Genomic DNA, 25656 nt, shown 5'->3' on the forward strand with positions numbered 1-25656 from the left:
TAAGTTGTCAACTTTGTGTTATCTTCGATGCTTCTAAATGCATTGTATCCATGTGTGGTTGAATTGTGTTATTAAATGATTGATTCAAAACAAATCAAAGACCTTGAAGTGTGCGTTGGCCGTGGTGAAGAAGAGTTTGCGTTCGATGAGGTTGATCTCGTCGACGCTGCTCTTCTCAGAGGTGAGGCCTAGTGATGATGTCACAGCACCCTCAGGGGACGCGTAGTGGCGGCGGATGATCAGGGGGTGTGTCCTCAGGTAGTTATAGAAACTAAATACCACTGGGTTACACGACTTCACCATCACATCTGGGTGGGGGGTTAGAGAGGGAAAAAGGGAGAGAGGAGGGGAGGGAGGGGGAGAGAGGAGGGGAGAGGAGGGGGAGAGAAGGGGAGGGATAGGGAGAGAAGGGGGAGGGGAGGGATAGGGAGAAAGTAAGAGGTCGATAGAGGTCAATGCAAATCAATCCAGTTAGAATATAGCATCAGCACTCAGCTGAAACATCCCTGTCCTCTCTGAGGGTGTGATCTACCACCATGCTTGCTCACCTGGGTTCTCATCATCCTCTTTGGGGATGCACTCTAGCAGTGTGTCCAGGGCCTTGGTGTAGTCCTTCATGATCCAGAAGGCTATGCTGCGTAGGAATGGGTCCGGGTGTAATTTGGTGCAGTGGTACCCTGACCCGTCCCTCTGGCAGCCCAAAACCTTCTCATACAGGATGGCTTGGCAGGTGGAACTGCTCTCATAGTCAGCCTCGTACAGCCTGGCTACTACCATGGCCAACTGGATATCTTCCATCTTCTCCAAGCACACCTAGAGAAGCGGGACAGTTACAGGAGAAGAAAGAGGACAGTACAGTTAGAGTAGAGGACAGTACAGTTAGAGGAGAGGACAGTGCAGTTAGAGTAGAGGACAGTGCAGTTAGAGTAGAGGACAGTGCAGTTAGAGTAGAGGTCAGTACAGTTAGAGTAGAGGACAGTGCAGTTAGAGTAGAGGACAGTGCAGTTAGAGTAGAGGACAGTGCAGTTAGAGTAGAGGTCAGTACAGTTAGAGTAGAGGACAGTGCAGTTAGAGTAGAGGACAGTGCAGTTAGAGTAGAGGACAGTACAGTTAGAGTAGAGGACAGTACAGTTAGAGTAGAGGTCAGTACAGTTAGAGTAGAGGACAGTGCAGTTAGAGTAGAGGACAGTGCAGTTAGAGTAGAGGACAGTGCAGTTAGAGTAGAGGACAGTGCAGTTAGAGTAGAGGACAGTACAGTTAGAGTAGAGGTCAGTACAGTTAGAGTAGAGGTCAGTGCAGTTAGAGTAGAGGTCAGTGCAGTTAGAGTAGAGGACAGTGCAGTTAGAGTAGAGGACAGTGCAGTTAGAGTAGAGGACAGTGCAGTTAGAGTAGAGGACAGTACAGTTAGAGTAGAGGACAGTACAGTTAGAGTAGAGGACAGTACAGTTAGAGTAGAGGACAGTACAGTTAGAGTAGAGGACAGTGCAGTTAGAGTAGAGGACAGTACAGTTAGAGTAGAGGTCAGTACAGTTAGAGTAGAGGTCAGTACAGTTAGAGTAGAGGACAGTGCAGTTAGAGTAGAGGACAGTACAGTTAGAGTAGAGGTCAGTACAGTTAGAGGAGAGGACAGTGCAGTTAGAGTAGAGGACAGTGCAGTTAGAGTAGAGGACAGTGCAGTTAGAGTAGAGGACAGTGCAGTTAGAGTAGAGGACAGTGCAGTTAGAGTAGAGGACAGTGCAGTTAGAGTAGAGGTCAGTACAGTTAGAGGAGAGGACAGTTAGAGTAGAGGTCAGTACAGTTAGAGTAGAGGACAGTACAGTTAGAGTAGAGGACAGTACAGTTAGAGTAGAGGACAGTGCAGTTAGAGTAGAGGACAGTACAGTTAGAGTAGAGGTCAGTACAGTTAGAGTAGAGGACAGTACAGTTAGAGTAGAGGACAGTACAGTTAGAGTAGAGGACAGTACAGTTAGAGTAGAGGACAGTTAAAGTTGGCCTGTGTTCCATAAGGAATATACATTGCCTTGCAAAAGTATTCACCCCCCTTTTTTTACTAAGCAAGTCAGTTATGAACAAATTCTTATTTTCAATGACGGCCTAGGTACAGTGGGTTAACTGCCTGTTCAGGGGCAGAATGACAGATTTGTACCTTGTCAGCTCGGGGATTTGAACTTGCAACCTTTTGGTTACTAGTCCAACGCTCTAACCACCTTGACATTTTTCCTATTTTGTTGCATTACAAAATGGATTTAATTGGATTTCATGTAATGGACATACACAAAATACTCCAAATTTGTGAAGTGAAATGAAAAAAAATGAGCTTTTCAAAAATGTATTAAAAATTAAAAACGGAAAAGTGGTGCGTGCATATGGATTCACCCCCTTTGCGATGAAGCCCCTAAATAAGATCTTGTGCAACCAATTACCTTCAGAAGTCACATAATTAGTTAAATAAAGTCCACCTGTGTGCAATCTAAGTGTCACATGATCTGTCACATGATCTCAGTATATATTTTTACACACCTGTTCAGAAAGGCCCAAGAGTCTGCAATACAACTAAGCAAGGGGCACCACCAAGCAAGCAACACTATGAAGACCTAGGAGCTCTCCAAACAGGTCAGTGACAAAGTTGTGGAGAAGTACAGATCGGGGTTGGGTTAAAAAAAATTATCAGAAACTTTGAGCATCCCCCAGAACATCATTAAATCATTTAAAGAAAATGGCACCACAACAAACCTGCCAAGAGAGGGCCGCCCACCAAAACTCACAGACCAGGCAAGGAGGGCATTAATCAGAGAGGCAACAAAGAAACAAAAGATAACCCTGAAGGAGCTGCAAAGCTCCACTGCAGAGATTGGAGTATCTGTCCATTAGACCACTAAGCTGTACACGCCACAGAGCTGGGCTTTATGGAAGAGTGGCCAGGCCAGAAAAAAGCCCATGCTTAAAAAAATAATAAGCAAACATGTTTGGTGTTCGCCAAAACGCATGTGGGAGACTCCCCAAACATATGGAAGAAGAAGGTACTCTGGTCAGATGAAACTAAAATTGAGCTTTTTGGCTATCAAGGAAAATGTTATGTCTGGCACAAACCCAACACCTCATCATCCCAAGAACACCATCCCCACAGTGAAGCATGGTGGTGGCAGCATCATGCTGTTGGGATGGTCTTCATAGGCAGGGACTGGGAAACTGGTCAGAATTGAAGGAATGCTGGATGGCGCTAAATACATAGAAATTCTTGAGGTAAACCTGTTTCAGTATTCCAGAGATTTGAGACTGGGACGGAGGTTCACCTTCCAGCAGGACATTGGCCCTATGCATACTGCTAAAGCAACACTCGAGTGGTTTAAGGGGAACATTTAAATGTCTTGGAATGGCCTAGTCAAAGACATGTCCCAAGAGACTTGCAGCTGTAATTGCTGCAAAAGGTGGGTCTACAAGTATTGACTTTGGGGGGGGATGAATAGTTATGCATGCTCAAGTTTTCAGTTTTTTGTCTTATTTCTTGTTTGTTTCACAATAAAAAAAATGTGCATCTTCAAAATGGTTGGCATGTTGTGTAAATCAAATGATACAACCCCCCCAAAAATCTATTTTAATTCCAGGTTGTAAGGCAAGGGGTGAATACTTTCGCAAGCCACCGTAATGGTAAGGTAAGTAAGTGACCGTTAGAGTAGAGGACAGTTAGAGTTGTCCTGTGTTCCTTTAGGAATATAAAAGGCCTAGTAGAGGAGAGGACAGTTAGAGGAGAGGACAGTTAGAGGAGAGGACAGTTAGAGGAGAGGACAGTTAGAGGAGAGGACAGTTAGAGGAGAGGACAGTTAGAGGAGAGGACAGTTAGAGGAGAGGACAGTTAGAGGAGAGGACAGTTAGAGGAGAGGACAGTTAGAGGAGAGGACAGTTAGAGGAGAGGACAGTTAGAGGAGAGGACAGTTAGAGGAGAGGACAGTTAGAGGAGAGGACACTTAGAGGAGAGGACACTTAGAGGAGAGGACACTTAGAGGAGAGGACACTTAGAGGAGAGGACACTTAGAGGAGAGGACACTTAGAGGAGAGGACAGTTAGAGGAGAGGACAGTTAGAGGAGAGGACAGTTAGAGGAGAGGACAGTTAGAGGAGAGGACAGTTAGAGGAGAGGACAGTTAGAGGAGAGGACAGTTAGAGGAGAGGACAGTTAGAGGACAGGACAGTAAGAGGAGAGGACAGTAAGAGTAGGGTAGATGGAGTTCTGAGAAGCCACACCAGGCACTGTCCACACATCAAGCAGGTTCTGCATGTGCAGGGTTTGTAACATAGACTTACTAAGAAACCTGACAACCATAGATGTATTCAGGGTCTGTCTCTTCCTGGACTAAAAATGCTGTTCAACGGCAAATCAAGGTTCAAGGTTTAGACTGTTTGCTAAAAGTGACTAAACAGTAAGACTCATGGCTAAGACAGACTAAAATGATGAACGTGTGATCTAGTGTTCTCCTCAATGATGACCTTTTGAACCGACTGTCTGGTAAACTATCCCCAAACACTTACAGTAGGAACCCATTCCCCCTCTAGGCAGTGTCCTGCTATCAGCATGTTGAGACTGTGCTGTTGCACCCTCCGCCCAAGGTAAAGTAACCCCATCATTTACGTAGCTAACCATCCCCACAACCTTATCTTTCAGGTTTAGACTAGACCATTCACACACACAGCTGTAGAGTCTCACGTCATTGACACACCTCCTAGTTGACTTCCATAAACATTGGTCTGTGCCAGGTTTCCATGGCGAGGACAATGTCACAACAACAGACACAATACAGGTGCAGCTGAAGTAGGTCTAAACTAGGAACAGACTGTGTGTGTGTGTGTGTGTGTGTCTGTGTGTCTGTGTGTCTGTGTGTGTTTCCAGACCTCGATGGCGTCTTTCAGGGAGCCAGCCAGCAGGAAGAAGGCAGCAGCCTGTTCAAAGCGCTGTTTCCCCAGCAGAGAGAAAGCGTTCTTCAGAGCTGCTTTACGCCAGCGGTCCTCACTGAAGTTATTCTTAAAGAACACCGTCATCTTTTCATCACGCTGAGACCTAGAGGAGAGGAGAGAATGCACTCTAGCAATATAATATACATTATTTACCTACTGTACATGATTCATGTAATAGAGTTCTGACACATGGATAAACATAAAATGTGGATTTTAAAGAAAAGTCCAGGAGAGGTGAATAACTAAACAAAAAGGTGAGACAACACAAACTGATCTGGGATCAGGCAAGAGGTCCAGGTGTGTTCCAGGTGTGTTACCTGAACAGGCCCCAGAGAACAGCCTTCTTCTTCATGGCCAGGTAGAAGAGAGCTGCATCTAAAGGATCGTTGTTCCTCTGGAATGCTGCCTTACCCACCTACACACAGATCAACCAATCAAACCATGAAGACCAACCAATCAATCAATGATAGGAGTTCAGGCCACACCACATCATCCCGCACCTTCTCCACCATCCTGCGTAGTGTGTTGATGTTGCGTATCCACCAGCCCACCCCTACAGCCCGTAGCTCAGACCACTGAGGGTCTCCTCTCTGCATGGCCGGGATCATATTCAACATCTCCTCCTCAGCCTCCGAGTGGAACGCCCACGCAAAGTGACACGTAGACAGACCTGGGGGGAGACAGGTGACTGTGTTCAGAGAGGAGAGAAAAGGTTGCTTTGCTTCAGTGCTTGATTGTTGACTGTTGTGTGCTTTAGTAAAACATACAAAAAGGGAGGGAACAGGGCCCAGAGAGAGAAAACATATCTGGACCTGGGAGGGAACAGGGCCCAGAGAGAGACAACATATCTGGACCTGGGAGGGAACAGGGCCCAGAGAGAGACAACATATCTGGACCTGGGAGGGACCAGGGCCCAGAGAGAGACAACATATCTGGACCTGGGAGGGAACAGGGCCCAGAGAGAGACAACATATCTGGACCTGGGAGGGAACAGGGCCCAGAGAGAGACAACATATCTGGACCTGGGAGGGAACAGGGCACAGAGAGTGACACCATATCTGGACCTGGGAGGGAACAGGGCCCAGAGAGAGACAACATATCTGGACCTGGGAGGGAACAGGGCCCAGAGAGAGACAACATATCTGGAGCTGGGAGGGAACAGGGCCCAGAGAGAGACAACATATCTGGACCTGGGAGGGAACAGGGCCCAGAGAGAGACAACATATCTGGACCTGGGAGGGAACAGGGCCCAGAGAGAGACAACATATCTGGACCTGGGTCATCCTACATATCCAATACTAGAGCAATATCTCAGTATAATGTACCAATAAGACCCTCTCTATGACCCTCTCCATCACAGCTCAGAAAGACAGATTGTGAAGCAGAAGTGTGTGTGTGTGTGTGTGTGTGTGTGTGTGTGTGTGTGTGTGTCTGTGTACCATACCTTGGTGTAGCAACTGCATGCGGTACAGTGGGGGTAGAGAGGTGAGGAGACAGGTGTGTAGACGCATGGCTAACAGGTACCTCAACCCACACTCATCCAGGGCCTCACCACCTAGACAGAATCACATTATTAACACATGGGTTAGTGTAGCACATTAAATCACACACACACACTGATCAGATGGAATCAGATGGTGCCAGTCTTTACCATTAATTTGAGAGAGCAGCTTCCTCCTAAGACTCCACACCAGATGGAGTGGGTTGAGGGATCTCTCTGTCCCCCTCTACCCATCCATACTGATGGCTTCGGATTTATAAACTTGAAATATTGTTAATCATCACTTATATTAGAGACATAAGGAGTGCCATAGTCTGGTTTCTACACCAGAAGTTAACTTCTTGGTGACAGGGGGGCAGTATTGAGTAGCTTGGATGAATAAGGTGCCCAGAGTTGACTGCCTGCTACTCTGTCCCAGATGCTAAGATATGCATATTATTCGTAGTATTGGATGGAAACCACTGTGAAGTTTCTAAGACTGTTTGAATGACGTCTGTGAGTATAACAGAACTCATACGGCAGGTGAAAACCTGAGACAAATCCAACCAGGAAGTGGGAAATCTGAGGTTTGTAGTTTCATTTAAGTGATTGCCTATCCAATATGCTGTGTCTATGGGGCCAGATTGCACTTCCCAAGGCTTCCAGCAGATGTCAACAGTCTTTAGAAAGTTGTTTGAGGCTTCTATTGTGGAAGGGGGTCGAATAAGAGCTGTTTCAACAAGTGGACAAGGCTGAGGCCGATCAGGTGTTTACTGAGCGGTCACGTTCCTTTGTTTTCCTCTGTAATGAATACGCTATTATCCGGGTTGGAATATTATTGAAGATTCATTATAAAAAGACCCTAAGGAATGATTGTAAACATCGTTTGACATGTTTCTACAAACTGTAATGGAACTCTTGACTCTTCTTCTGGATTTTGCATTCGCGCATTGTGCCTTTGGAATAGTGAACTAAACGCGCAAACAAAACGGAGGTATTTGGACATAAATATGGACGTAATCCAACAAAACAAACATTTCTTGTGGAAGTGGGAGTCCTGGGAGTGCATTCTGACGAAGATCAGCAAAGGTAAGTGAAGCTTTATAATGCTATTTATGACTTTTGTTGACTCCACAATTTGGCGGGTAACTGTATGTCTTGCTTTTGTGGCTGAATGCTGTTCTCAGATTATTGAATATTGTGCTTTTGCCGTAAAGCTTTTTTGAAATCTGACACAGCGGTTGAATTAAGAACAAGTTTATCTTTAATTCTATGTAAAACATGTATCTTTCATCAAAGTTTATGATGAGTATTTATGTTATTTGATGTGGCTCTCTGCAATTTCTCCGGATGTTTTGGAGGCATTTCTGAACATGGCGCCAATGTAAACTGAGGTTTTTGGATATAAATATGAACTTGATCGAACAAAACATACATGTATTGTGTAACATTGAGTCCTTGGAGTGTCATCTGATGAAGATCGTCAAAGGTTAGTGCTTAATTTAATCTATATTTCTGTTTTTTTTGTGACACCTATCTTTGGTTGGAAAATGGCTGAATGCTTTCTGCGTCCCGAACAATCCCAGAGAGGTTAATGGGTATCTGTAGGAGGAATGTATATGGTGGAGTCAAGGAAGGATGGATAGGAGCCAGGGAGTTTTGGGAGGTGCTGAGTAGAGGAGAGGCAATCACATGACTGTAGTCACTGATAATGGTGGAGCTGTGGAGTAGTGAGGAAGGGGGTCAAGGTCAGGTCAGGTCACCTTAAAGGAGAAGGAACAGTTTATGGCCCGTATCACTTAACTTCCTGCCTAGTAATAAAGATGTCATGTTTAGAGGGAAGGAGGAGACTCCACCCAAACTGGGGTATATACACGACCACTGGTGGAAATATGTCTTTGTCTTACGCAGCTGTACAGCCCAACGGGTATGGCCCAATGTCTTCCACTCTATGTGCCTGGTCCTCCTCCCTAAATGGTACGCCATTTCCTATATATGGCACTACTTGTTCATGGTACCATGGTAGTTCAATGTGCCCCATAGTCCTGTGTCTTAGTGTGTCTCGTCCATGAACCGTTTAACCTTCGCTCCCTCTCCCGCCCTTTCCCCTCTCAATCTCTCCCTCTCCTTCTTTCTCTCCCTCTGCTTACTTTACAGAGGAACAACCTGCTAAGGTCTCTTTCTCACTTCCCCCTTAAAGACTAAATAACATCTATAACAGACTGATACTGGAGGTGAAATGACAAAGATAACTGTCAGTGTGTGTTTATATCAACCATTAAGAACACGTAATCAGGGAACAACTCTGACTAGACTAATTACATTATATTTCCATTTGTTTTGCCTAATAGACCATGGTCAGGTAAAACATGACCCAAGTCACAGACACCCTCCCTCCCTCTCTCTGAGACTGACCTGTGTACTGTTTGTCAGTGGAGCTGCTGACCTCTGAACTGGTGGTAGCTACAGTATCAGCTAGAGCCACCAGAAACATCTGTTCCAACCTGGTCAGACCTGGAAGACTGGAATGCATCAGCTGACTAGATAACACCTGGAGGGAGGGAGGAGGGAGAGAGAGAGGGAAGGAGGGAGAGAGAGAGAGAGAGGGAGGGAGGGAGGGAGAGAGGGAGGGAGGGAGAGAGGGAGGGAGGGAGAGAGGGAGAGAGGGAGAGAGGGAGAGAGGGAGAGAGGGAGAGAGGGAGAGAGGGAGAGAGGGAGAGAGGGAGAGAGAGAGAGAGAGAGAGAGAGAGAGAGAGAGAGAGAGAGAGAGAGAGAGAGAGAGAGAGAGAGAGAGAGAGAGAGAGAGAGAGAGAGAGAGAGAGAGAGAGAGAGAGAGAGAGAGAGAGAGAGAGAATTACTGTATTAATCACAGAGGCGATACATTTGCTTGACAAACAATTTAACCAGACAATAACATCTAAACCATCCACAAGCTGGTAAGTAAATAAATGTTGTTGTTGTTGTTTACCTGTGCGTGTTCTGGTCCGAAGTAGGTGGGTCCGTACTGAGACAGGTTGATGAATCTAGACTTCTTCTCTACTTTCTCTGTAGCAAAGCTCACAAAGTCATCCGTCGTCACCGCCTGCAACTGAGGGAGGGAGACATACAATCACTAGATGATTGATTGATTATTGATTTGGGTATAACAGAGAACAAGATTACATCTGGACCCAAAGGTTAACACATGGAGGGGTCACATGGTTCCAACAAACATTTACTGCATATCTTGTCTTTAGGTAACAGACAGAATATCAACATTATACGATAGAAAATAAACCAACAGAATCAAATTGAAGAATTAGTTGAGCATCTACACACTTAGGAAGTATGATTCTATGAAAAATCTGTATGTGTCACTGAAACATCCAGCTAAAACCTGAATCCTCTTACCTGGAACAGGTCTGTGTACTGATCTCCTCCTGTCTTCCTCGCCCCCTCTACCTCGGACACCTTGCCTCCCTTCGCCCCCTCCTCTCCTCCCTTATAGGAGGTGTCCAGGTCAGCAGAGAGCAGAGCGTAGAGGGGTAGAGGGGGTATGGAGTTGATTTCTGTGTAATCTCGTCCCCCGTCGCGGCCGGCCACGATGGTGTCTTTAGCCGTACTGCCGCTCACACTGATTGTCCGGGACAGGTGGCGTCTGGTTCCACCCTCACCTGCCTCCACGTCCCTCACCACAGCAACCTCCCCAGCGATACATTTCACCAGGTGGGACAGGATGGCCTGAAGAAGAAGTATAACCATCTTCCTCATCCGTGGCAGAGACATTAATATAGTCATTGACGGCATCCTCGCCATCATCATTGTCATCATAATTACAGTAGTCATGTTGTTGTCATCATCATCATGACATTCTATGACTACTCAAGAAGTTGTCTGGTCACTTAAATAAATGTATCTTGGTTGCAAACATTTATAAAGTGGACAGGCAGATGGACAAACAGCCAGCCAGCCATGCAAGAAGCCAACCAGCCAGCCCACCAACCAATCAGACAGACAGCCATCCAGACATTCATCCACCTCACCCATCCACCCAGACCCAACAGACAGACAGACAGCTAACCAGACATTCATCCACCCAGACAGACAGCCAACCAGCTATCTATTCATCCATCCACCAACACACCCAGCCAGACACCCATCCACCCACACAGACAGACAGCCAACCAGCCATCTATTCATCATTCCACCAACACACCCAGCCAGACACCCATCCACCCAGCCAGACACCCAACACACCCAGCCAGACACCCAACACACCCAGCCAGACACCCAACACACCCAGCCAGACACCCATCCACCCAGACAGACACCCATCCATCCACCCATCCATCCACCCAGACAGACACCCATCCATCTATCCACCCACCCAGACAGACACCCATCCATCCACCCAGACAGACACCCATCCATCCACCCAGACAGACACCCATCCATCCACCCAGACAGACACCCATCCATCCAGACAGACACCCATCCACCCAGACAGACAGACACTCATCCAGACAGACAGACACCCATCCACCCAGACAGACACCCATCCACCCAGACAGACACCCATCCACCCAGACAGACACCCATCCACCCACCCAGACAGACACCCATCCACCCACCCAGACAGACACCCATCCACCCACCCAGACAGACACCCATCCACCCAGACAGACAGACACCCATCCATCCAGACAGACAGACACTCATCCAGACAGACACCCATCCACCCAGACAGACACCCATCCACCCAGACAGACACCCATCCACCCAGACAGACAGACACCCATCCACCCAGACAGACAGACACCCATCCACCCAGACAGACAGACACCCATCCACCCAGACAGACAGACACCCATCCATCCAGACAGACAGACACTCATCCAGACAGACACCCATCCACCCAGACAGACAGACACCCATCCATCCAGACAGACAGACACTCATCCAGACAGACACCCATCCACCCAGACAAACACCCATCCACCCAGACAGACAGACCCACCTTGGCACGGCGGACCTTCCCCAGGTCCATGAGCTCCAGCAGCTGTGTTGGATGGTACTGAGGCAGGGTGGGGGACAGGGAGTGGGCTGCCTCGAACAGACCCCCCTCCTGCAGCCCTGCCGGCGCCTGGAGAGCCTCGTCGATTGCCACGTTGCCCTCAAACACACTCTTGGACCGGGGGCGCCCCTTGAACGCCAACGAGGATCCCCCCGTGGTTGCATTGGTGGCCATCTGCCCTCCACCCCCTCCAACCCCCCCGGCGATGTTATCTTCAGAGGAGAGGCTGTCCCCCTCGGCCTCGCCGGGCTTGCGGTCCTGGCGCCACTGGGCGTACACGTGCATCTCACAGTCCATACCAACCACCAGGATGCCGTCCCTCACCCAGGACAGGGACACGGGCAGGGAGGGGGTGCCGTCTACAGAGGAGAGCAGGTCCACAGTGCGCAGCAGGATCCAGCGTGACCGGATACCCTGTTTCACATTAGATTAGGGATGCAGGGGGGTAATAATAAGGATTATTATTATTATAATAATAATGTTTATTATCCAGACGCTTTATAGTGTAGTCATTAGGCTCTGGTCAAAAGTAGTGCACCAATTAGGGAATAGGGTGCCATTTGGGTAGCCAGAGAGTAGTCTCACCCTAAATTCTCGTTCACTACATGCAATACTTTAGTCAGACTGACAACATTGAAGTTGTTTGTTGTGAGGATGGGCACGAGGGGCTAACCAATCAGAGTATCAAAGCCAATGACACATTTTCAAACCACTGCTTTACACACTGGCGGAATACCAATGGGTTTCTGGACCAATCACTGCCCCATTCGGTGAAGGGTCAGGGAAGGACTCAGATCCAGACTCTAACGTCCGTGGGCGTGGCGTTTGGCCTGAAGCAAGGAGTCTGACTAGCCAGGAAACCATTTGGGACGCAGGCTTGAAAAGTTGATTGTCCTCAAAGAGGCAAGTCATTTAGCAGCATACACAACACATACAGACAGAACCACATGCTAACAAACAGCAGATGTACCAGCAATACACAGTAGAATAAATGTGTGAAGAATACAAGGTAGTGTAGGTTACGGAAGTACCAGTTTGATCCTGACTTTGGGGTGTGTGTGTGTGTGTGTGTGTGTGTGTGAGCGTGTACCTGTTTGATGCTGCCCCCTAGAGGTAGGGTGATGATCGCCACCCCGTCCTTGCTTGAGGTCTGTTCGTTGACAACGCCCGAGATGCGACCGTACATGAGGATATTGGATCCCACCCCCACCGTGAGGATATGAGACCCGTCCTCTTTGGACAGCCAGTCCAGGTGGACATAGTGTTTGATGTTGGGAGAGTGGTGGTCGCGACTCATGTACAGGTCAGACCTACAGAAAGAGAGAGAGGGGGTTAGTCATTTTAGAGACATGCACACACTTACAGGCACACACTCACACACACCCCACCAGTACCTGCTGTACACAAAGAGGTTGGAGTCTACACTGACTCCGGGGTCCAGGGTAGAGGAGGGCCTAGTGAAGTCATCCAGATGGAGAGTCTGCTCCAACACCCACTCAGACCCCCCCGTAGACTCACACTCAAAGATGGACACGTGCATGGAGAAGTCCCCTGCTGGACCATGGCCCTGGAGAGAGGGAGGGAAGGAGGAAGGTACACACTTCATTAAACCGTCAGGTTAAATGCAAAAAGACTAAATGTCTGAGGGAAAATGAAGTATTGTACATTTTAGTCATCAGATGTTCTCATCCAAAACCACATCTAGAGACAGAAACACAACCACTTCAGGTAAAACCTTCTACAAAATGACTGATAAAGATTATACTGTATTTTTTTTACATTCCTCAGGGCCAGAAATTAAAAACAATGTGCTTGAATTCGGACAGGTGAACTACACTGTACGTAAACAGAATATGCACTAATCCAATGAGTCATTAACTTAAGTGGAGCGTACAGTAAAAGTCCTGTCCTACCTGTCCCGAGATGTGTCCAGGCCGGGGCTGTTTGAAGGAGACAGCCAGTCGTCCAGTGTAGGAACAGGACACGGCTACAGGACGTCCCGGGACACACACAGCGCTGTTGTTATCCTCCTCCTCGTTGAGTAGAGCCCAAGGCTCCCAGTGATAGATCCTGTTCTCCCCCTCCTCACACCCCAGGGCTGTCTCTCCCCCCTCCACAGAGCAGCGCCAGAAACGGACGCGGGAGTCAGAGCAGGTGGTGACGATCAGGTAGGGGGCCAGACACACAGGGTAGATGGACGACGAACTCAGGTGACCTGGAGAGAGAGGGAGAGAGACAGTATAGAATAACTGAATCAGACTAACTCAGATGACTTGAAGACAGAGACATGGAGGACAATGGCATAATAAATAGTTAGGATCCAGTCCCTGGCTTGTGAGATGTTTCATATATCTATGATGTGCTGTTGGTTTTAAAACTTTTACTTTGGAATATATTACATTTAGACTGTTTTTACAAATATGTCAAAGTAAAGTTATTAGTCTACCTGTGGAGGGTATATATATATGTATGTATGTATGTATATCCACCCGTACCCGTGGAGGGTATATGTATATATGTGTGTGTGTGTGTGTGTATATCCACCCGTACCTGCGGAGGGTATATGTATATATATGTGTGTGTGTATATACACCCGTACCTGCGGAGGGTATATGTATATATATGTGTGTGTGTATATACACCCGTACCTGCGGAGGGTATATGTATATATATGTGTGTGTGTATATACACCCGTACCTGTGGAGGGTATATGTATGTATATATATATATGTGTGTGTGTGTGTGTGTGTGTGTGTGTGTGTATATCCACCCGTACCTGTGGAGGGTATATGTATGTATATATATGTGTGTGTGTATATACACCCGTACCTGTGGAGGGTATATGTATGTATATATATATATGTGTGTGTGTATATACACCCGTACCTGTGGAGGGTATATGTATGTATGTAATATATATATATGTGTGTGTGTGTGTGTGTGTGTGTGTGTGTGTGTATCCACCCGTACCTGTGGAGGGTATATGTATGTATATATGTGTGTGTGTGTGTGTATATCCACCCCTACCTGCGGAGGGTATATGTATGTATATATATGTATACACCCGTACCTGTGGAGGGTATATGTATGTATATATGTGTGTGTGTATATACACCCGTACCTGTGGAGGGTATATGTATATATATATATATGTATGTGTGTGTGTGTGTGTGTGTATATCCACCCGTACCTGCGGAGGGCGTAGCTCTGGTCACCTCCACTCCAACAGGCAGGTCCAGGCGGTGGCTGCAGACCAGCTTGGAGCTGAGGATCAGTTTGCTGGCTGACTGCAGGTTGGCTGTGGAGGCTGAGCGAGAGAGAGGGGAGGGGGACGTGTCAGCTGTACTCTGTTGGAACGGGATCGTCAGCTGAGACTGGTAAGACCGCTCTGGGACCGGATCATCTGAACACACAGAGAGAGAAAGAGAGACAGAGAGAAAACTTTATTGTTCATATAGTCATCTCAACAACAGAGGAAAAACTTTATTGTTCACAATATTATCTAAACAAACTTATCTAAACAAATCGAGAAAAAACGTTATCTTCAACACAATCAATATACAAACTACACAGGCCTCAATGCGCTGTACTACTCCGTTACACCGGGGCCCGCCGCACTACTCCGTTACACCGGGGCCCGCCGCACTACTCCGTTACACCGGGGCCCGCCGCACTACTCCGTTACACCGGGGCCCGCCGCACTACTCCGTTACACCGGGGCCCGCCGCACTACTCCGTTACACCGGGGCCCGCCGCACTACTCCGTTACACCGGGGCCCGCCGCACTACTCCGTTACACCGGGGCCCGCCGCACTACTCCGTTACACCGGGGCCCGCCGCACTACTCCGTTACACCGGGGCCCGCCGCACTACTCCGTTACACCGGGGCCCGCCGCACTCTATTACACCGGGGCCCGCCGCACTCTATTACACCGGGGCCCGCCGCACTCTATTACACCGGGGCCCGCCGCACTCTATTACACCGGGGCCCGCCGCACTCTATTACACCGGGGCCCGCCGCACTCTATTATACCGGGGTCCACCGTACTCTATTATACCGGGGTCTACCGTACTCTATTATACCGGGTCTACCGTACTCTATTATACCGGGGTCTACCGTACTCTATTATACCGGGTCTACCGTACTCTATTATACCGGGTCTACCGTACTCTATTATACCGGGTCTACCGTACTCTATTATACCGGGTCTACCGTACTCTATTATACCGGGGTCTACTGTACTCTATTATACCGGGTCTACCGTACTCTATTATACCGGGTCTACCGTACTCTATTATACCGGGTCTACCGTACTCTATTATACCGGGGTCTACCGTACTCTATTATACCGGGGTCTACCGTACTCTATTATACCGGGGTCTACCGTACTCTATTATACCGGGGTCTACCGTACTCTATTATACCTGGGTCTACTGTACTCTATTATACCTGGGTCTGCTGTACTCTATTATACCTGAGTCTACTGTACTCTATTATACTGGGGTCTACTGTACTCTATTATACCTGGGTCTACTGTACTCAATTATACTGGGGTCTACTGTACTCAATTATACTGGGGTCTACTGTACTCTATTATACTGGGGTCTACTGTACTCTATTATACTGTATTATACTGTACTGTATTATAGCACCCACACAGGCCTAGGTTAGGATGGGTTGTGGTTAGGTACTCACCCACACAGGCCTAGGTTAGGTTGTGGTTAGGTTGGGTTGTGGTTAGGTACTCACCCACATAGGCCTAGGTTCGGTTGTGGTTAGGCTAGGTTGTGGTTAGGTACTCACCCACACAAGCCTGTACGGACTGGAGGTGCAGGTGCCACATCTGCAGCACAGAGTTCATGTTCAGGTCCTTCTCTATGACAACCAGGAAGAACTTCTCAGAGAACGGAGTAGGGTGGTACTCTGGAGAGGAGAAACACAACTTTTTACACGTTCTTCAGTTCAGTCATCCACTCATTCATCCATCCATCCACTCATTCATCAATCCATCCACTCATTCATCAATCCATCCACTCATCCATCCACTCATCCATCCATCCATCCATCCATCCACTCATCCATCCATCCATCCATCCATCCACTCATCCATCCATCCATCCACTCATCCATCCACTCATCCATCCATCCATCCATCCACTCATCCATCCATCCATCCACTCATCCATCCACTCATCCATCCACTCATCCATCCACTCATCCATCCACTCATCCATCCACTCATCCATCCACTCATCCATCCATCCATCCATCCACTCATCCATCCATCCATCCACTCATCCATCCATCCATCCACTCATCCATCCATCCATCCATCCACTCATCCATCCATCCATCCACTCATCCATCCATCCATCCATCCACTCATCCATCCATCCATCCACTCATCCATCCATCCATCCATCCACTCATCCATCCATCCTGAGTTGAAGGAAGGTCAGTGTGTAGAGCTCTGGGTTCTCCTGAGGCTAATCATGTCATTCATACATTAACCAATTCATAAATCCATCCATTCGCCTGTCCATCCTTTCACACCCTCAATTCTCCCTCCCTCCCTGCCTTTCTCTCTCTCCCTCCCTTCAACCTCCCGTACCCTCGAGAGAAGGGTAGGATGTAGTGTAGAGCTCTGGGTCCTCCTGAGGTGTATATCCCAAAATAAAGTCCTCCTGGAAAACATGAAGGAGCTGGGTGGTAGATCCACACTAGAGAGAGAGAGAGGGAGAGGGAACTTCTGTGAGTGTAATGTTTACTGTTCATTTTTATTGTTTATTTCACTTTTGTATATTATCTACTTCACTTGCTTTTTCAATGTTAACATATGTTTCCCATGCCAATAAAACCATTTGATTTGAATTGAATTGAGAGAGATAGAGGGTCAGAGGGGGGGGGAGAAGGAGAGAGATGGACATATTTCCCTCAGATTACAAAGACACACAAACAATTGAAAAACAAATCACATTTTGATAAGCTACCATATATATGTTAGGTAAAATACTTCCGCTGTGCACCTGTGACTAGATTAATGATATAGCATGATCTCTTGACTTACTGCTTAGATAAAGAGACAGGTGTGGTTAAGGGCCTGTAAGTAAGCATTTCACGGTATGGTCTACACCTGTTGTATTCGGCACATGTGACAAATAACATTTGATTTGCCTTACTGCTTAGGTAACGAGACAGTCAGATAGGTATTTCTTACCTGGTTAGTGATGACATCTAGTTCTATGATGCAGCCTGGTCTGGCTGTCGACTGCTGGCTCACTATGTTAAATACCTCTCCTACTAGTTTCTATGGAGAGAGACAGAGAGAGAGACACACACACAGAGAAAGAGAGAGAGACACAGTTAGAGACAGAGAGAGAGAGAGCGAGAGGGGGTGAGGGAGGGGGGAGATAGAGGGGGGAGATAGAGGGGGGGGAGGAGGAGGAGAGGGGGGGAGAAGAGGGAGGAGAGAAGAGGAGGAGGAGGGAGGGAGGGAGGGAGGGAGGGAGGGAGGGAGGGAGGGAGGGAGGGAGGGAGGGAGGGAGGGAGGGAGGGAGAGAAGGATGGAGGGAGGGAGAGAGCGAGGAGGGAGAGAGGGAGGGGAGGAGAGAGAGAGAGGGAAGGAGAGAGAGAGAGAGAGAGAGAGAGAGAGAGAGAGAGAGAGAGAGAGAGAGAGAGAGAGAGAGAGAGAGAGAGAGAGGGAGGGAGGGAGGGAGGGAGGGAGGGAGGGAGGGAGGGAGGGAGGGAGGGAGGGAGGGAGGTTAAGAGTCTTTAACCAGCTATCTTGAAGCTTTAAAGTTCCAGTCCCCTTCAGTCTCAGGATTTCACTGTTAATATGACTGAGGACATCTGTGTTTACTTACTGAGGTCTCAGGATTTCACTGTTAATCTGACTGAGGACACCTGTACGTGTCTGTGTGTGTGTGTCTCTGTGTTTACTTACTGAGGTCTCAGGATTTCACTGTTAATCTGACTGAGGACATCTGTACGTGTCTGTGTGTGTGTGTCTCTGTGTTTACTTACTGAGGTCTCAGGATTTCACTGTTAATCTGACTGAGGACATCTGTCTATGTGTGTCTGTCTCTGTGTTTACTTACTGAGGTCTCAGGATTTCACTGTTAATCTGACTGAGGACATCTGTACATGTCTGTGTGTGTGTGTCTCTGTGTTTACTTACTGAGGTCTCAGGATTTCACTGTTAATCTGACTGAGGACATCTGTACGTGTCTGTGTGTGTCTCTGTGTTTACTTACTGAGGTCTCAGGGTCTGACAGTTCGTCCAGTAGTTTCCTGGCGTCCACCACAGCCTGGTAGAGACGCAAGTTCTTACCATCTGACGCTACGAAGCACGCACTGGAACTGTTACAGTATGTACCTGGAGATAGAGGGGAGAGAGATGCTGTTTTAAATGTGGGCACTATGAGTAAGGTTCTGCATGTAGTTAGTAGAAACGCCCACTAAAATTGCAACAAAATCAGCAGTGTTTCCTTACAAAGCATGTAGAGGTCTGTAATTTTTATCATAGGTACACTTCAACTGTGAGAGACGGAATCTAAAACAAATATTAAGAAAATCACATTGTATGATTTTTAAGTAATTAATGTGCATTTTATTGCATGACATAAGTATTTGATCACCTACCAACCAGTAAGAATTCCAGCTCTCACAGACCTGTTAGTTTTTCTTTAAGACGCCCTCCTGTTCTCCACTCATTACCTGTATTAACTGCACCTGTTTGAACTCGTTACCTGTATAAAAGACACCTGTCCACACACTCAATCAAACAGACTCCAACCTCTCCACAATGGCCAAGACCAGAGAGCTGTGTAAGGACATCAGGGTTCAAATTGTAGACCTGCACAAGGCTGGGATGGGCTCCAGGACAACAGGCAAGCAGCTTGGTGAGAAGGCAACAACTGTTGGCGCAATTATTAGAAAATGGAAGAAGTTCAAGATGACGGTCAATCACCCTCGGTCTGGGGCTCCATGCAAGATCTCACCTCGTGGGGCATCAATGATCATGAGGAAGGTGAGGGATCAGCCCAGAACTACACGGCAGGACCTGGTCAATGACCCGAAGAGAGCTGGGACCACAGTCTCAAAGAAAACCATTAGTAACACACTACGCAGTCATGGATTAAAATCCTGCAGCGCACGCAAGGTCCCCCTGCTCAGGCCAGCACATGTCCCGTCTGAAGTTTGCCAATGACCATCTGGATGATCCAGAGGAGGAATGGGAGAAGGTCATGTGGTCTGAAAATAAAAATAGAGCTTTTTGGTCTAAACTCCACTCGCCGTGTTTGGAGGAAGAAGAAGGATGACTATACCCCAAGAACACCATCCCAACCGTGAAGCATGGAGGTGGAAACATCATTCTTTGGGGAGGCTTTTCTGCAAAGGGGACAGGATGACTGCACCGTATTGAGGGGAGAATGGATGGGGCCATGTATCGCGAGATCTTGGTCAACAACCTCCTTCCCTCAGTAAGAGCATTGAAGATGGGACGTGGTTGGGTCTTCCAGCATGACAACGACCCAAAACACACAGCCAGGGCAACTATGGAGTGGCTCCGAAAGAAGCATCTCAAGGTCCTAGTGGCCTAGCCAGTCTCCAGACCTGAACCCAATAGAAAATCTTTGGAGGGAGCTGAAAGTCCGTATTGCCCAGCGACAGCCACAAAACCTGAAGGATCTGGAGAAGGTCTGTATGGAGGAGTGGGCCAAAATCCCTGCTGCAGTGTGTGCAAACCAGGTCAAGAACTACAGGAAACGTATGATCTCTGAAATGACTAACAAACGTTTCTATACCAAATATTAAGTTCTGCTTTTCTGATGTATCAAATACTTATGTCATGCAATAACATGCAAATGAATTACTTAAAAATCATACAAAGTGATTTTCTTAATATTAATATTTGTTTTAGATTCCGTCTCTCACAGTTGAAGTGTACCTATGATAAAAATTACAGACCTCTACATGCTTTGTAAGTAGGAAAACCTGCAAAATCGGCAGTGTATCAAATACTTGTTCTCCCCACTGTACATCCTCCAACAATACGCTTCAGAGCACTCTACAAATGGGTTCTGTATTGCAGTGTGTGTGTGTGTGTGTGTGTGTGTGTGTGTGTGTGTGTGTGTGTGTGTGTGTGTGTGTGCTAACCTAGCACAGAGCTGGGTACAAGGGTAGGCAGCCATGCTACATTGGAGAAGGCTGACGTGTGCAGGGAATTGATTCGGGCCAGCTCTGACACTCCTCCAGTGCAGGACAGGGGTCCTATGTGGTCCACCCTCCACAGAATCAGCTCACTGTAGATGGCGTTCGGGTCATGGAACGTCCTGGTGGCCGCGTTACGCAGCTGCTTCCTGGGGGATCACACACACAGTTTGAGTTTGTCACAGTGTGTGGCTCAGTTGGCAGAGCATGGCGCTTACAACACCAGGGTTGTGGGTTCAATTCCTATGGGCGACCAGTACGAAAAAGTATGCATTCACTACTATAAGTCTCTCTGGATAATGAGTTTGTCTAAAAAATGTATATGTCACACACACACACACACACACACACACAACAAATTGTCAAAGACAGAGATTATATTACACACACACGCTTGCAGGCATGCACACACACGTATTTCTGATACACACTCACGTGAACATTTTGTAAACACACACACACTTTCTAGACATTGAGGTCCTAGAGGGTCCTCGTTGCTTCCTCCTATGACACACACACACACACTCCCTTCCTCCCTCCCTACCTGCGCCGTCCTCTGGGGGGAGGTGTGTGTGTGGGTGGCTGGTCGAGGTCGATGCTGCCGGGGGCGGAGGGGGGGGTGAGGAGAGCGTTGTGGTGGGAGGAGGTCAGCAGTAGGGGGAGGACGGTGTGACACGCCTGGTCGTTGAGGTGGAACCGGTGACCGCAGTAACGGAACGTATGAGACACAGTTAGAACGTTGGAGAACGCCGAGCGCTCAGCGAACGTCACCGCCCACTAGAGAGGGAAACGGATTGAAAGGAAAACTCTGAGTCACAAAATGTCTATACATTATTTATCATACAGTATAACATTATTAGAGGGATTTTTGGTTTTGTACTTTATATGGTTGTAGTTTGTCTTTTAAGCATGAATGTAAGGACCTTAATACTCTTATGAGCCCTGGTCAAAATTAGTGCACTACATAGGGAATAGGTGGGTTTGGGACACAGCCACAGTCTGCCTCTCCCTCTCACCTGATTGAGAGACCCGTCCACATGTTTGGACACCATCATGACAGCAGGGCCGATGCCTGGAGCTTGGCCCAGAGAGAGGCTGAGGGCTGAGGAACCCAGCCCAGCAGAGGCAGAACGGGGCAGACGGCGGGCCCTCCTCCCCTGCTCTCCCCCGGCGTTGGAGCTATCCACGTTGGAGAAGGAGCAGGCGTACATCAGAATGTTCTTACTCAGGGAGTTGGCGTCGCCTGTAGGGAACGCCACCGGGATACGGGACGAGAACGACACCTGGAGAAAAAGGGATGGAGAGAGGGAGGGGAGAGAGAGAATAATCAGAGTGGAGCAGAATTCTGCTTCCTCTTGTGTGTCCATGTACAATATGTGTGTTACTTCATGTCCGTGCGTGTGTGTGTTGCTGCATGTGCAGTCTCCTCTTACCTGCACCTGTCTGAAGATCCCCTGGATGTACTCGTCCAGGTATTTGACGTGCCAGACCAGGAAGGACCCGTCGGTGGGGTGGATGGTAAACAGCATGTCAGGACTCTTATTCCACTCCAGAGTTAACGCCTCCATCTTCCTCTCCAGCAACATGGAGGGCAGGGGCACTGAGCTACTGGAGCCTGGGGACGACGCCTTGGTGCTGCCCTCACCACCCTCACCCTCCTCATGCTCTGATGAACCCTTCTCTGACATCTCATCTAGGTCTGTAGAGAGAGAGGGAGGGTGGGAGTTAGACACGGACAGAGTATGATATGTCAATGTGTATAGAATACCTTGGAACAGACTGATATTACCCAGATGTATTTCACGGCTCTACAACGGTTTTGTACTGGGTCAGCTACTCAGAACGAGTTTATATATATATATATATATATATCTCTCACAACAACAGCATGTAGATCTGAGGGTTTCTGAAACAGAGCGTACCAAAGTCAAACTTAATGGGGGAACCGTTCTGGTCGAGGGCGTCGTCGGTGGCTTGGTCCAGCTGCTGTTCTGAGAGCTTGCGGAGCTGCAGCATGAACAGGTCCATGGAGGTGGTGAAGGACAGGTCCTTGTTGTTGAGCCAGTGGACCACAAACCCTCCTCCTCCACTCCCGTCCTCCGGAGTAAACACGGCAGACTCCGCTAGCACCGCTGGGATGTCTGGGGGTTAGAGAGAGGAAAGGGGCGGATACAGGATATTACTATGCATGTGGGAGGAATATCGGAACAAGGCTAAGGCTGACGTTGCTAGTTCAGTTTGTGCGTGTGTGCCTGAGACGGAGAGATTGTGTGTGTAGCTGTATGTATATGTACAGTGCCTTGCGAAAGTATTCGGCCCCCTTGAACTTTGCGACCTTTTGCCACATTTCAGGCTTCAAACAAAGATATAAAACTGTATTTCTTTGTGAAGAATCAACAACAAGTGGGACACAATCATGAAGTGGAACGACATTTATTGGATATTTCAAACTTTTTTAACAAATCAAAAACGGAAAAATTGGGCGTGCAAAATTATTCAGCCCCCTTAAGTTAATACTTTGTAGCGCCACCTTTTGCTGCGATTACAGCTGTAAGTCGCTTGGGGTATGTCTCTATCAGTTTTGCACATTGAGAGACTGAATTTTTTTCCCATTCCTGCTTGCAAAACAGCTCGAGCTCAGTGAGGTTGGATGGAGAGCATTTGTGAACAGCAGTTTTCAGTTCTTTCCACAGATTCTCGATTGGATTCAGGTCTGGACTTTGACTTGGCCATTCTAACACCTGGATATGTTTATTTTTGAACCATTCCATTGTAGATTTTGCTTTATGTTTTGGATCATTGTCTTGTTGGAAGACAAATCTCCGTCCCAGTCTCAGGTCTTTTGCAGACTCCATCAGGTTTTCTTCCAGAATGGTCCTGTATTTGGCTCCATCCATCTTCCCATCAATTTTAACCATCTTCCCTGTCCCTGCTGAAGAAAAGCAGGCCCAAACCATGATGCTGCCACCACCATGTTTGACAGTGGGGATGGTGTGTTCAGGGTGATGAGCTGTGTTGCTTTTACGCCAAACATAACGTTTTGCATTCTTGACAAAAAGTTCAATGTTGGTTTCATCTGACCAGAGCACCTTCTTCCACATGTTTGGTGTGTCTCCCAGGTGGCTTGTGGCAAACTTTAAACGACACTTTTTATGGATATCTTTAAGAAATGGCTTTCTTCTTGCCACTCTTCCATAAAGGCCAGATTTGTGCAATATACGACTGATTGTTGTCCTATGGACAGAGTCTCCCACCTCAGCTGTATGTCTGTATGTCTGAGGCAGTGTGTGTGTGTGTGTGTGTGTGTGTGTGTGTGTGATTTGTGTGCAGCTGTATGTATATGTATGTCTGATGCAGTGTGTGTGTGTGGGGTCACTGTCCATTTGGAAGATCAATTTGTGACCAAGCTTTAACTTCCTGACTGATGTCTTGAGATGTTGCTTCAATATATCCACATAATTATCCTCCTTCATGATGCCATCTAGTTTGTGAAGTGCACCAGTTCCTCGTGCAACAAAGCACCCCCACAACATGATGCTGCCACCCCCGTGCTTCACGGTTGGGATGTTGTTTTTCGGCTTGCAAGCCTCCCACTTTTTCCTCCAAACATAATGATGGTCATTATGGTCAAACAGTTCTATTTTTGTTTCATCAGACCAGAGGACATTTCTCCAAAAAGTACAATCTTTTGTCCCCAAGGGCAGCTGCAAACTGTAGTCTGGCTTTTTTATCAAACAGTCACACTCCAAACTCCACTATGGCCAAGACCAAAGAGCTGTCAAAGGACACCAGAAACAAAATTGTAGACCTGCACTAGGCTGGGAAGACTGAATCCGCAATAGGTAAGCAGCTTGGTTTGAAGAAATCAACTGTGGGAGCAATTGTTAGGAAATGGAAGACATACAAGACCACTGATAATCTCCCTCGATCTGGGGCTCCACGCAAGATCTCACCCCGTGGGGTCAAAATTATCACAAGAACGGTGAGCAAAAATCCCAGAACCACACGGGGGGACCTAGTGAATGACCTGCAGAGAGCTGGGACCAAAGTAACAAAGCCTACCATCAGTAACACAGTACGCCGCCAGGGACTCAAATCCTGCAGTGCCAGACGTGTCCCCCTGCTTAAGCCAGTACATGTCCAGGCCCGTCTGAAGTTTGCTAGAGAGCATTTTGATGATCCAGAAGAAGATTGGGAGAATGTCATATGGTCAGATGAAACCAAAATATAACTTTTTGGTAAAAACTCAACTCGTCGTGTTTGGAGGACAAAGAATGCTGAGTTGCATCCAAAGAACACCATACCTACTGTGAAGCATGGGGGTGGAAACATCATGCTTTGGGGCTGTTTTTCTGCAAAGGGACCAGGACGACTGATCCGTGTAAAGGAAAGAATGAATGGGGCCATGTATCGTGAGATTTTGAGTGAAAACCTCCTTCCATCAGCAAGGGCATTGAAGATGAAACGTGGCTGGGTCTTTCAGCATGACAATGATCCCAAACACACCGCCCGGGCAATGGAGGAGTGACTTCGTAAGAAGCATTTCAAGGTCCTGGAGTGGCCTAGCCAGTCTCCAGATCTCAACCCCATATAAAATCTTTGGAGGGAGTTGAAAGTCCGTGTTGCCCAGCAACAGCCCCAAAACATCACTGCTCTAGAGGAGATCTGCATGGAGGAATGGGCCAAAATACTAGCAACAGTGTGTGAAAACCTTGTGAAGAATTACAGAAAACGTTTGACCAACAAATGGTATATAACAAAGTATTGAGATAACCTTTTGTTATTGACCAAATACTTATTTTCCACAATAATTTGCAAATAAATTCATTAAAAATCCTACAATGTGATTTTCTAGATTTTTTTTTCTCATTTTGTCTGTCATAGTTGAAGTGTACCTATGAGGAAAATTACAGGCCTATCATCTTTTTAAGTAGGAGAACTTGCACAATTGGTGGCTGAC

At 47.5% G+C, this 25656-nt stretch overlaps 1 protein-coding gene across 1 annotated transcript in view; it reads right to left on the minus strand.

The window, feature by feature from the left end:
• Positions 1-25656, minus strand: part of LOC110515651 (dmX-like protein 2) — a 108403-nt gene that overhangs the window by 56276 nt on the left and 26471 nt on the right. The window contains exons 10-32 of the mRNA XM_090239030.1: positions 22619-22837; positions 22130-22395; positions 21713-21979; positions 21241-21473; positions 20643-20845; positions 18737-18858; positions 17701-17790; positions 17095-17203; positions 16287-16406; positions 14673-14885; positions 13396-13697; positions 12877-13049; positions 12573-12792; positions 11426-11896; positions 9820-10149; positions 9398-9517; positions 8845-8980; positions 6394-6504; positions 5450-5619; positions 5267-5364; positions 4887-5052; positions 549-813; positions 103-308 (exon numbers count right to left, since the gene is read on the minus strand). Of these exons, the coding sequence (XP_090095156.1) occupies positions 103-308; positions 549-813; positions 4887-5052; positions 5267-5364; positions 5450-5619; positions 6394-6504; positions 8845-8980; positions 9398-9517; positions 9820-10149; positions 11426-11896; positions 12573-12792; positions 12877-13049; positions 13396-13697; positions 14673-14885; positions 16287-16406; positions 17095-17203; positions 17701-17790; positions 18737-18858; positions 20643-20845; positions 21241-21473; positions 21713-21979; positions 22130-22395; positions 22619-22837 (4610 nt within the window). The remainder of the gene's footprint in view (positions 1-102; positions 309-548; positions 814-4886; positions 5053-5266; positions 5365-5449; positions 5620-6393; positions 6505-8844; positions 8981-9397; positions 9518-9819; positions 10150-11425; positions 11897-12572; positions 12793-12876; positions 13050-13395; positions 13698-14672; positions 14886-16286; positions 16407-17094; positions 17204-17700; positions 17791-18736; positions 18859-20642; positions 20846-21240; positions 21474-21712; positions 21980-22129; positions 22396-22618; positions 22838-25656) is intronic.

The sequence above is a fragment of the Oncorhynchus mykiss genome, chromosome 6 (assembly GCF_057628025.1).
Source record: "Oncorhynchus mykiss isolate SJ-2025 chromosome 6, ASM5762802v1, whole genome shotgun sequence".
Classification (NCBI taxonomy): Eukaryota; Metazoa; Chordata; class Actinopteri; order Salmoniformes; family Salmonidae; genus Oncorhynchus; species Oncorhynchus mykiss.